Consider the following 13,138-nt stretch of genomic DNA (forward strand, 5'->3'; position numbering starts at 1 on the left):
ACCAGCCAGGGCTGCTTATTGATTTCATGGAGAGGGGAGGGGAGGAATAGAGAATGGGAAAGAAACATCGATTGCCTCTTGTATGCGCCCTGACCAGGGACCAAACCTACAACCTAGGGATGTGCTCTGATAGGGAATTGAACCCATGACCTTTTGGGCTTACCGGACCACACTCCAACCAACTGAGCCACACTGTCCAGGGTAGCCTGTTTTTTTTTTTCTTTTTAATCTAGAAATTTGGGATAATAACAGTAATTGCCTAATAGCTTGTTGTGAATAGTCAATGCAATATACAGGGTCCAGCACAAATTAATGCCCTTTTTTTAATTAGAAAATCTCAAGCATGTAATTCTGTAACATAACACTATCACATTTAAGCACACCATATGACATTTTAGGTGAAATGTTCAAATTAAAACTATAATTTATTATACCCATATTATTGTCCTACTTACCACACTTGAGCAGGCATTACTTCTACCAGACCCTGTATTTATAAAGCCCTTAATATGGTGCTTGGCTCATTATAAGCAATCTATAAGTGCCAAATGTTTTTATGTTGTCATTAAAGTGTTTTAAAGATTGATCTAAAAGTGAAAGAGAGCAAGTGAAAGAAAAGGGGTATAACGTGTTTAGACTTTAAGAGCAAAATCTAAACCTTTATATATGAAAAGATTTCAAGGAAAAGTACTCAAAATCCTAATGACAAATTTCTTAGGATAATTTTTTTTTCTTTCTATTCTTCCTGTACTTTTCTAGATTTTCTTTATTGAAAACACATTTCCCTTAAAATGGAGGTGGGGGAACTGTTATTTTTTTAAACTAGAACTTTATGTTCATAAAATATACTTCTTTTTAAAAATTGAGCTCCTTCATGTATTCATAGTGTTCCATGGAGAGTAATCTGACTGTAGCTGCTTGACTGAGCTGACCACTCCTTCGCTCCTCAGTGACTTTCTTCGCTTTAGGATATCACACCTTCCTGGCTTTTCCCCCTTTTCAGTCAGCTCTGCTTCGTCTTCTCTTTCTACTCTAAACACTGGAGTGCCTCAGAGCTCAGTCCTCGCATGCTTGTCTGTTCCACTTACACGCTCTCTACATGTTCTCATTCAGTCCCCTGGATTTAACTTAAATGCCATCAGCACTTGTGTTGATTAGCAGATGTACATTTCTTCCTTAATCTTCACACTCAAAGATCTAACAGTGCATTTGACATCTTCACTTAAATGCTTTAATTGGCATTGTAATCCTAATACATCCAAAACAACTCCTTATTTTGCCCTGTAAGTAATGCCTGCTTTATTCATAGTGGTCTTCATTTTGGTGACTGGCACCATTCACCCAGCTGCTTAGTAGTCCAGAAGCCTGAGACATATTTGATTCTTTTCCTACTGTAAATATCCAATCCATCAGCAAGTTCTACCAGCTTGACATTCAACATAACACCCTGAATCTGACCACTCTTCATAATCTTCATTGCTATCATCCTTGTCTCAGCCACTGTCCTGTCTCTGAACTACTTTGACATCTGAACGGTCTCCTCTTTTGTTCTCTCATCCCCTAACACCCACCCCAACATAGTCCAGTCTCCATGTAACAGAGTGATCTTTTTACTGTAAAATGTAAAACCAGATCATATCATTCTCATGCTAAAACCCTCCAATGGCTTCCCCTCCCTCTTGGAATAAAATTCAAACTTCTTTCCATGGCCTACACAACTTGACATTTTTTGGCCCTTTCCTTTCTCTTTAACCTTATCTCTTGTTACTCTCTCCCATGTTCATGTTGGCCTTTTTTCTGTTTGACAGGTTAAAGTTTGCCTTCTGTCCTGTTAAACTGGGTCAGGTATTTTTTCTACAACACAATACTTTGCTGTATTTCTGACAGGGTTATATATAAACTATGAAATGGCAAAATAAATAAGGAAAAGTCTTTTTACAGGTGGCAATTTGTTTTCAAAGATTTGTCACTGAATTTAGTTGGAAAGAAACACTACATTCTTTTCTTTGACCAGTTATTTTCTTGGTTACCACTACCAGATTTTTTTGATGCTTAGCCTTGGAGCATGAGATCACCTTCAGGAAGCACTCATTGCTTCCCCCACTCCTTTTTTTTTTTTTTTTAAATCCACTCCTTTGATTATATTTTAGCAAACAGAATGTGAATTTTAAGACAGTGTTGTTATATAAGGGAGACTCCAGGCAGAGAATAATGAACAAAGTTAAACTTCAGCTAATTTTTATATATCATTTATCACAAAAGAAAAATCCTCAAATTTTTGATGTTAAAGGAAAAATAGATCTCATCTATTTTAGCTCTCTTAATTTATAGATGAGGAAATTGGAGCATAAAAAGAAAATATTATATCCTATGGAATAGTCTTTCACTCTTTGTAATATTTACATTACATTAAATCATTAGCTAAAGAATTATTATCCCATTTAACAGCTCAGAAAAGTGAAACTCAGAGAAGCTATTTGCTTCATGTGGTAAAAGGTTCAGCTGGGAATGGAAGTCAGACCTGACATTAAATACCATATCATTTTTCTTATGCTGTGCTGCCTCCTACAGAGGAATTGTAAGCTGTTAAAAAAGCAAATTCACATTATTAATTCCTACTGTATGTGGATTTTAAAGGTTGTGATCCTCATTTTTATTAACAAATCTTATCTTTAAGTTTCTACATGAAATGTTTAAAAATTGCTGGAGTTATTGAAGTATTTTATAATAAGCATGTTGTCCGTTTTACAATGTATTAGTTTTATAATCAGAAAAAAAATCAAGATAATAAAAATAAAAGTGAGAGTTGTATACCAGAGAAAATTTGAAAATTAGACAGGGGAAAAAAAACACTGTGAAGGGAATGTTGCTCCTTACAACTATTATTAGCATTCTGGTACATTTATGTGTGGTCTGTAATTTATTAATTTTCTTTCTGTATAGTTATGTTCCAGGTGCATGCTCTTTTTAAAGTAATGTAGTACAGAAATTAACAGCTATGTTAGTCTAGAAATGTTCAAAATAATTTTTTCCTTTTGTGTAGAGGTAACACACTATATTAAATACGTAAGATCTTAATCTACATGGGTTTGATTATAGCAACTAACAAAATATTCTCTAAATAATGAAAAAAAGAACTGATGAGTTTTATTATTATACTTGTTTTCGTGTTGACTTTTGAGTTAACATATTTACCATATAGGATTTTCTTTTTTCTTATTGACTTCTCATTGCCTGGTAGGGCTTAAAACGAATGGAAATAAGAAATTCTTCTGGAAAAAAATTTAAATATTCTAATGTAAATGGTTTAAAAGAATTAAATTATATTGTCATAGGAACACAGACAAAGCCTTGGGGGTCTTATCTAGAATAGTAAGAAGCTCCCAAATAGTAAACATGTATGCCCAGTAATATTGCAGGAGCAAAGTTTTAAAAGTATATGTATTTACCACTTTTTAATAAGAGTAACAATGTGACTTTTTCTTGCCACATTACGAATGGCATGTATTTATTACTAGACTTAAGTCTAGTATTGTTTAATGTAGTTCTTAAAATTTTACAAAATAAGTACCCTCCTTCTCTAAGTATCATTTTGCAATTTGCTTTTATCAAACAGCATTGTTTTTAAAATTTATGCATGTTCTTAACATACAGGTCTAGTTCACCTATATAATGCAGTATGCCAGTGATTAAAATAATACAGTTTATTTTCTTTTAATGATTTTAGGTTGTTTTTATTTTTTCTTTGCAAATTATTGGCCTACTTTCAGTATGTAGTCTATCAACAAGGGCTTATTGCAACTCTAGTTACCTTTTCCTAAAGAGTTTGCAGTCTAGTAGGGGACACCAAACGTACAGTGCAGAAGTAAGACGGGGCAGAAACTGATCTCTGTCCAATCTCTGCTGGTTGACTCTTAAGGTCTTTTGGTTGCAGGTATGATTTATGCAAAGTTACTGTGCTTTTGGAGTAAGTATTTAACTTCTTAAAATAATTTGCTTCTTTTAGGTGTTTGTTTAAACTGCCAGGGAAATAGCAAAGGGGATCACTGTGAAGAATGCAAAGAAGGATTTTATCAGAGTCCTGATGCCACGAAAGGATGTCTTCGCTGCCCTTGTTCAGCAGTGATATCTACAGGCAGTTGTATCATAAGTAAGGCCTTTCTCTAACTCTTTATTTTTGAAGGAAAAATGAGTGAATCAGTTATCAATAGGTATAAAATGTGTTGATAAATAAAGTTCTGGGTGCTGTAGGTGAAAGGGAGTTATAAAAACAGCAAAGACTTCCTGTTCTAGGAATTTGCAGTCAAATCCACATACTTATGTGAAATGAGACTTAAGGGAGGGATGAGGAAGTTTTTGGTAAAACCGTTGTTTTATTTCATCTATTATAACTAGAGAGTAAGGGATGAAAACAGTTCAGTGCGTATCCATTGTAATTATTCAGATTTCTTACGTAAGCATACTTCTATTGTTTTCTACCTGAATAGGTTCTCTGATGGTCCCATCAGTCTCACAATAAATTGGACAATTAATAAGTAAGGTGTAGATTTTTAGTTTGATTCCACATGTCTCTTAAGTTTGAGAGGAGATAGTAGGGAAAACTTAGAACCCTTTTGAGAACTAGCTGTTTTGCATTTTCAATTGTAGTTTGAGACTGGGCTGAATTATTTTGGTGTTCTCTCTATTTTAGAATTGGGTGAATTGGAACCTACATGTGTCCAGTGTAAAGATGGTTACACAGGCCAGAACTGCAATACATGTGAAAATGGCTATTACAATTATGACAGCATCTGTATGAAGTGCCAATGTCATGGCCACGTGGACCCAGTTAAAACTCCAAAGATTTGCAAGCCCGAGAGTGGTGAGTGCATCAACTGCCTCCATAACACCACTGGGTTTTGGTGTGAGAACTGCCTAGAAGGTTATGTTCGAGACCTCGAAGAAAATTGCATCAAGAAAGGTAAACTTCACCTAAAGTTGTACATTTAATATCTAAGCCTAGCATTGAAAATTTCAGGACAGCTACCTTTAGCTTTATAAAAGCTTCCAATCCCACAAGAGGAGTTTTCTGGAAATAGATTTTGATAGATATTTGCCTAAAGAGATTTCCTTCCATTCCTGCTGCTCTCCTGATACTCCAAAGTCAACTTCAGAAATTTGAGGACCAAGACCAAGTCATTGCAGTGTTTTCACATTTTCTCTTCATCTACTTTTATATTTATGTTAATAATTTAAAAGTCCTATCATTTTTTTTTATCCTTTGCTTCCTATATTCTCATCACCTCCAGTGATCACCAAAGGTCTTTTAAAATAGGGACTATAATCTGGTTAGAAGTTCCAGCTGGGCAATAGGCGTTCATTCTAGCATCTGTCCTAACTTTGGGCCTAATTTTTCCCATGCGTGATGGGGGAAATAGTTATAATATTCCTTTTGATTTTTAAAATAAAAGGTTATTCATATGGCAAAATGTTCCTGACAGGGAGGTTGAGTAGGATTTAGATACAAATTAATGATTAGAAATTCAGGATGAGTTAAGAATATTCAGGCTTTATTAGATCACAGAGAGGTTAGACCATGTTTTTCTATAAACCACCCTTTGATGCTGAACACTGGGCCAATGGACACTTGGCCTGTGGCAAGGGTTGTCCTTCTGCCATTTTCTTGATGCCCTTACTCTGTTGTGATCAAGGCTAGAAGACTCCAATTGAGCCTTATCACGAGCCTGCACATCCTGTCACTCAGCTCTCTTTCCCATTCAGAGGCATATCTTGTATATACTTAGCTGTCAGGACTGTGATGATTTTCTTATTTGTTATTAAATAATGTAAAACATGCCTCTTTTGAGGATATATTGATGTGGCTGATTGTGGTGATTAATTATAATGATAAAAGTAATCATTTTGTTGAATGACTACTATGCGCCAAGCACTATAAACATTTAATATAACAATGTTATATATTATGTTATCTCATTTAATCCTTCCCAAGAACTTTGCAAAGCATATATTATTATTCCCATTTATAGATGAAGAACCTCAGTTTTAAAAAGATTAACTGATTTATCTATAATTGTTCAGTTCTACTTAATTCCAGCGTCTTTGGTATTTCCACTGAGTTATGCTGCATTGGAAGTACAAAGTATAGCATGTTAATTGTAGCTATAATCTACACAAAGGAAGAATTACTACACATGAAATTAAAGGGAGTCTCTTTTCTCTCTTGACTGACACCAACTTTGGACATCTAAATTGTGTTATCTAGAAGTAACTAGAAGTAGAATTTTTTCTGTGTTTTGTTTTTGCCTCCTTTGAATAGAAGTTTGCCCTTATGAAATGCCATCAGACATGCTGAACTTATTTTAGTTCAATTGTCATCTACCCCGTCACTTTTAACCAAGTGATTTAGAACTCAGTAGTGACATATTTACTGCCTGTGCAGGAATTTGTATAAATCTATTCAAGAATAAAGAAGGATGGAAAATTTCAACATTAGAATTTTTCTGAAGATTTTAATATAGATATTATACATTTTGAATAACAGCCATGGATATAATAATCAACTTTTGTAGACCCTAAGTCTTTTCACTATATCTCTCTTAAAATTATTTTTAATTTGCATGACCTTGAAGCAGAATATCATGTCAACATGCCATATCAACTTCCACTCCCATGTATTTCTTTTATTGTTTCTTAAAACTAGATAATTTTGTCTTTTACATTTCATTCTCTGTTTTTATTTTCAGAAGTTATTGTTCCAACACCTGAAGGTTCTACCATTTTGGTTTCCAATGCCTCTTTGACCACATCAGTGCCCACCCCTGTTATAAATAGTACATTTACCCCCACAACCCTGCAAACTATCTTTTCAGTAAGTTCTGCTGAAAACAGCACATCAGCTTTAGCTGATGTATCATGGACCCAATTTAACATCATCATTTTGACTGTCATCATCATTGTGGTGGTGCTGCTGATGGGATTTGTGGGGGCTGTATATATGTACCGGGAGTATCAAAACCGGAAACTCAATGCCCCCTTTTGGACCATCGAGCTAAAAGAAGACAATATCAGTTTCAGCAGCTACCACGACAGCATTCCCAATGCAGATGTGTCAGGATTGTTGGAAGATGATGGCAACGAAGTGGCTCCCAATGGGCAACTGACCCTGACGACACCCATGCATAACTACAAAGCTTAAGGAGCTAGAACTGTTCTCCAGGATTGTTAGACTGCAGTGCTTACTAAGACAGCATCAGCCCCTGGGCCAGACAAAGCCTGGGGAGAATTTGCTGAGGAAGCAAAGGCGTATAGTGCATTGACGTTTTCAGGTACAAATTCATAATGCACTTAGCCAATTACATTTAGTTTTCGCATGAAGATCTGAAGCAGTCACTGTCAATAAGGACTTGACGTAAAGTATATTTTTGTACAAAACCACATGGGAGGATAGAAAAGCTGAACCTCAGTGCAGCCCTAATCCACTTTGACCTCCAAATAGACTCCTTGGGAGTGTTCACTCAACCAGCGGAAACAGGATGACAGATGTGGAGGGGGAGAGGACTGCCCGAAGACTTCATCTCCATTCCTGAAACATTTTTTAAAAAAGGAGGGTCAGGGATGGTTTCATTTTTCTGTACTAAAAGACATCATTGAGGAAAAACTGATGTCTGGGCTATATCACAATAAACAATCTTGATAGTTTCTAGAATAGGAGCAGAAAAGTCCCAAGAAGGACTTTAGAAGGGCTTGATTTTTCCTTCTAGAATTCTTGCTCAGTGAAAGGATTAAAGCACAGGATAAGCTAATGATACAGAGGGGAAGGCAACATCTGGGAGCAGGAAGCTGATATAGTCCTCCTTAGGGTCTCAGTGTAAATTATAAATTGTCTAAAAATAAAAAAAAAATTTCCTGCCTCTAGGGAAATAAGGTGTATATAGTTAATGTAGCATACCTGGTCAGCATTGTATTTGTATCTATTTGTAAAAAAATCATGTCATATTTTATCATCTAGAATGTATTTGTACAGAAGTTAATGGCGTAAAAAGAAAATATGGGAATTGGTTAAAATAATGTAAAATAGATGGCAATATTGCTAGAGCTGGGACTCTGGTGCACATCAGTCATTTTTAGTCCCTCTTTGGACATTGTTGAAATTTATAAGAGGTTGAATGTTTCTAATCTTTCTTTTCCTTTCTCATTCTAAATGTAGAGTTTGTTCTTTGACTTATTACAGATTCAAGCAATAGATTTTGAAGACGGTGATTGTTAAGCTGGAACACAGGCTGTATTCTCCAAGCTACTCACCTAATTAGACATTAACCACTCTCTATATTTTATATAGATTAATGTAGAACTGATCCTCATTGAAAATGTTTTTTAATGTAAAAGATGGTCTTCCAAAGGAATTAGAAATATTTTAGTTCCAAAAGAAAAGCCATCCTATCACTTGGCATCTGGTTTTCATGCCTATGAAATATTTATATCCCCCCACCAAAATCTACATTTGAACATAGCCTGTCACTCATATGCCATGAGGTATGTTCCATCTATCTTTAGTGCAACAGTTCTCCTATCTTCTTGTCCAGTTAAGGGTAGCTCTGTAGTTGAGTGAATATGGTTAGTCCTTGTATTTAGGTGTGGTTTTTTCCCCAAGAGGCCATCCACCATCACTCTTGTCTATTATGATATTGACAGATTAAACAAGTCAGGATTAAACAAGTGGATTAAACAAGTCAGGAAAAGCAGCCAGAAAACACCTATAGATATTTATTAGAACAGCAAACTTTCAAGCAGTTAGAAAAAGAGTAAAGACTTATTAGACCTAGGAAATCTAAGGTGACAACTTTGCCAGTTTACCCAGAGGAAAACCTAGAATTTGGCCACCCCTCTGGAGGAGACCACTAAGTTGTTCTCAGGGTTTGGAGATGATGTTCTGGAGGATGTACAGGCAGATAATCTGCTTCTGGTAACTTGGGGTGCTTCAGATATTTGGCCATTGCCCATAAGAGCAGAGATTACAGTATGTTATATTACATTAAAATAAGTTAATATTTCTATAGTCCTTTGCACGTTACAAAACATCTTCCCATACGTGTTTCTTTTGTTTCTCACTATAGTTCCCTGAGGAAGTAATTGCTGTCCCCTTTTTGTAGATGAGGTTAAATGGTTTATTTGAGGCTACACAATATGTCATTATTAGGCTTGGAATTAGGACTCCTAACTCTGAAGCACATATTCTTTCAACTGTATGCTAATGCAGAAATTGCTTAACCACAGACACAAGAAGGCGGAGAAGCGGAGTCCCATCGGCAAATGATTCTAATTTTTTAAGTACAAGGTGCCATTCGGGGCCATATGGCTATGAAGGACTTTGTGGAAAGAACACAGGAAGATTACTATCTGAAGCCAGTATTGGTGATAAGAAAATAAAAATACCAGTTCGTGCTTCATTAAAGTGAACTAATCCTTCTAAGTAGGGAGAGAAAACCTGCTTTCCCCAGCAGCTGCCACATATGTGTGCATAAGCTGTGCACTGCACAATTTTAAGGAACTGTGCAAAGTGCCTTTCTCCAGGTTACCCTCTGAAAGCCAGGGATTCAGGATGGTGAGAAATAAACATTTGATTAACAGAAATTAATCCAATAGGGAAAGGAATGTTTATTGGGGTCTAAGAGCCAAAGCCAAATAGTCCAGATTCTGGCCATGTAGAGATTCCTTGAAACAGACCTTAGAAGGTATTGCAAAAATTGAATCGCAAAGAATGTTTACCTTTAAATACTTATGAACAGTCCTAGATCATGTTTTTAATTTTTCCCAGTGGAAAACAACTAAAGATTTAAACATTTAAAATTTTATTTCATGTCCCCTACTTTTTTCTGTTGGACATAATATTGCTCTATAGTTTAAGTTAATCATGAAGTGATCTACCACCAAAATCAGACTAGAAAACTAGTATGGAATGCATTATACAATATTCATTTCTCTAAAGTATGATCTCATGAAATAGGACATGCAGCACAAGGATCCCCGCCCCCCCATCAGTCCTTTAGAAAGACTAATATCGGAAGAATTTTTGTCTAGAGATTAGAAATGTTTATTTTCAGATAAGATTAGTGTGAATCTTATTGATAAATGAGAGATACTGCTATAAAGTGATGCCTTCATCTTCATTAACTCATTTTAACAAGCACTTAAGCATTTCTGACAGTTAGATACCCTAGGAAGTGTTGTTAAATATGTCTGTCCTCTCTTATTTTTCCCTCCCTCCTTCCCTCTACTAATGGAATTTCCTCAGTTATAGAGAAAAATGATAATAAAAACTAAACCTCATTTATACTAAAGTCCTATGGACTTAATGTGTTACTCCAAGAGATACCTGAATTTTAAGAGAACAGAGCAGACATAGAATGGAAAGAGAGAATTTCTTGGGGGGAGGGAAGAATTTGTAGAAGCATCAAATTATATGACTGCTTTGAAGCCCAAAATTCCCAGGAAAATTGACGATTAAAACAACACTCACTGACCCCTGAGTTCATTTTGGAGGCAGAAAGCTAAACAACAGTACTTCCTCCTGACAGCCTCAACTGGGATTGGGTAATTAGATTATTTACCTTAGTTGCATATTCCCCCCCTCCGCCCCCCATAGGACATGTGGTGAACATACAACCACTGGTAGATAGGAGTTGAATTTACACATCTCAAGAAAAGCTCTCTGACAAAAGTTTAGAGAAGTAAAAAGCAACCCAGTGTAACCTGGTAGAGTAAGGAAAGCATTTCTGGACTCGTCACAAAGTACCTTTGGTCTGTTATGATCTTCTTGACAGTAAGGAGTTTGGAAGCTAAAATGAGTTTGGTGTATGCAGTGGAGTAATAATGGAAGGTTAATGTAAGTTTTCTCTGTAACCTCAAGCCAGTGGCTATGCCAAGGGGAAAAGCAGGAAGAACATGCTGATTCATCTGAAGAAGTCAAATAATATCAAATGGACTAAAGCTTATGGATCATTAAAATGTCAGTGGCTGAATGATGCTTTTCCAAAGGCAGTTGGGAATCAGTCTTATGTGCAGTGACTGCAACAGCTGCCCTAGAATGTGAGCGCAGGGCTTCAGATTTATGTTAATGCAAAAGCTAAATGATCTAAAGTTAAATTGTAATGCTAGACACAAGCACTCTGTAACACATTAAATTTCAGCCCAAGCAATTAGAGAATGTTTCTGAAACATTAAACTTGTATTTATGTCACTAAAGTTCTAACACAAATTTTAAAAATGTGTTCTCATACATACGCTGTACTAGGCTTCATGATGCATTTCTAAATTTGTGTATGATTTGAATATATAAAAGAATTTATACAAGAGTGTTATTTAAAATTATTAAAAATAAATGTATATAATTTGTACCTATTGTATATTTGTTGTTTTACTTTTTTACATGGTGAGAGTGGTTGGAAGTCTTTTGATGTATGTCACAGATCATTTATTTTCCAACCACATTGTGAAAGTCTTGAACCCTTCCTTTGTTGCCTGCTTTTTTGTTTTAAGAATTTCCTTTAAAGAATATTTTCCACTTGGGAATAAAATGTCACATGAAGAAGATTCCCCCTCTTAGAACAAAACAACACCTCCTAAGGAAAAAAACCCCACATATATCCTTATTTGTGCTTTTGCTTGTTCCCTCAGATTCATTAGGGTTTCCATGGAAATGTTATAAGAAAAAATTTGCTCTTTTTGGATTCCTTTTTCATTCATGTAAAACATTTTCTTTTGTTAGTATAAATTTGAAGGGCAACTACCATGTTCTATGTGTTTAGGAAATAACTGGTAATGAGAGCACATCTTTTTATTATTTTGAGGTGACCTTGAGGATCGCTATTTTGACAAAATTCAGTGGTGTTTAATGGGATGCCATTTGGAGACCCAAAAGTTACTTTGAAAAAGAAGAAAAACTAAGGCCTTTCTTTGTGCTGACAGCTTTATAAACTTCAACTGGTTTATTCAATGTCAGTTGTTGATATTTAATTTAAACTTTAAAACTGTTTTTCTTTTCTAGTCACACAAGAAAACAAACTTTGTTAATTTATAATCCCACCTTCTAATTTATACATAGGGTTCTATATATGTAGATCTATGATGAGCGTGAATTGGGTATTATTTTAAGAAAACAGAGAAATAAGCATGGCAGAAACCTAGCAAAGTAAAATTTTAAGAGAAAGTAAATTATCTTACAAATTTACTACAGCAAGAGGAAAAAAATATTACTTTCATAGTATTGTCATATTTTTCAATGAAAGCCTATCAAGTAAAGACATCTACTAGATTGCATTACCAAAGTTGGTTGTATTCATTTTCCACAAGAGTATTAGTGTTTTTAAAAATCATACAAGCTTCACTATAATTAAATCAGTAACTTCAAAGTAACAAGTATGCTTAGTTACACTTAAAATGTTAAGTTAAATTCAAAATAACAATGTTTTTCATGAGATGATATTAGTAGGAGTGTCAACTGATAGGCCGAAAAGCAACATTCTCAGTGAATGTTACGTCATAATTATGTTAGTTTTTCAAGGCAAATTTATGAAGAAATTGTTGTCGTAACCATTGTACAAGCTTCCTGATACTTAAGCTTACAAATGAAAGCCATCAGACAATGTTAAGTTTAAAATGTGTTGCCAGTTTGTAATAACAGGTAGATTTTAAACCTTGTATGTTGAACACCAAACTTCAGATAGCTGCAGAAAAAAAAAACAGTCAAAATGTTTTCTTTGTATGTAGTAAGAGTAGGTTTGGATAATAAAGGAAGTATTTGGAAGGAAATCTTCTTTTTGTGGTTTCCTTTGTGTTATCAGACAAACTGCTGAAGTCTTACATGTCAATGTTGTTTTTCCTAGTCTCTGGCCCAAATAAGGAAGAGCCTTATCCCTCTTGTTCACTACCATTCTAACCCAATCATGTTAAACGCATGTGTAATTTCCTATATATACCTGGTTATATGATGTCTCTCTCCCTTTGCTGCTGCTGTTTCTTTTCTCTATAACGTTCTGGAGAATGTTTCTTCATTCTTTGAAACCCCTTGATTAAAAAGAAAAAAAGAGCTCATCAATCCGTAATTTGTATCTCCATTTTGTCCAATGAATAGCTCTCTTAT

At 35.1% G+C, this 13,138-nt stretch overlaps 1 protein-coding gene across 1 annotated transcript in view; it reads left to right on the top strand.

The window, feature by feature from the left end:
- MEGF9 (multiple EGF like domains 9) overlaps positions 1–11,421 on the top strand; it is an 84,134-nt gene extending 72,713 nt beyond the window's left edge. Inside the window, exons 4-6 of the mRNA XM_054584465.1 lie at positions 4,007–4,150; positions 4,691–4,960; positions 6,744–11,421. Of these exons, the coding sequence (XP_054440440.1) occupies positions 4,007–4,150; positions 4,691–4,960; positions 6,744–7,195 (866 nt within the window). The 3' untranslated portion in view covers positions 7,196–11,421. The remainder of the gene's footprint in view (positions 1–4,006; positions 4,151–4,690; positions 4,961–6,743) is intronic.
- The last annotated feature ends 1,717 nt before the right edge of the window (positions 11,422–13,138 follow it).

This window comes from Pteronotus mesoamericanus, unplaced genomic scaffold (assembly GCF_021234165.1).
Source record: "Pteronotus mesoamericanus isolate MK-2021 breed Mesoamerican mustached bat unplaced genomic scaffold, CSHL_Meso_final contig_78, whole genome shotgun sequence".
NCBI classification, from domain to species: Eukaryota; Metazoa; Chordata; class Mammalia; order Chiroptera; family Mormoopidae; genus Pteronotus; species Pteronotus mesoamericanus.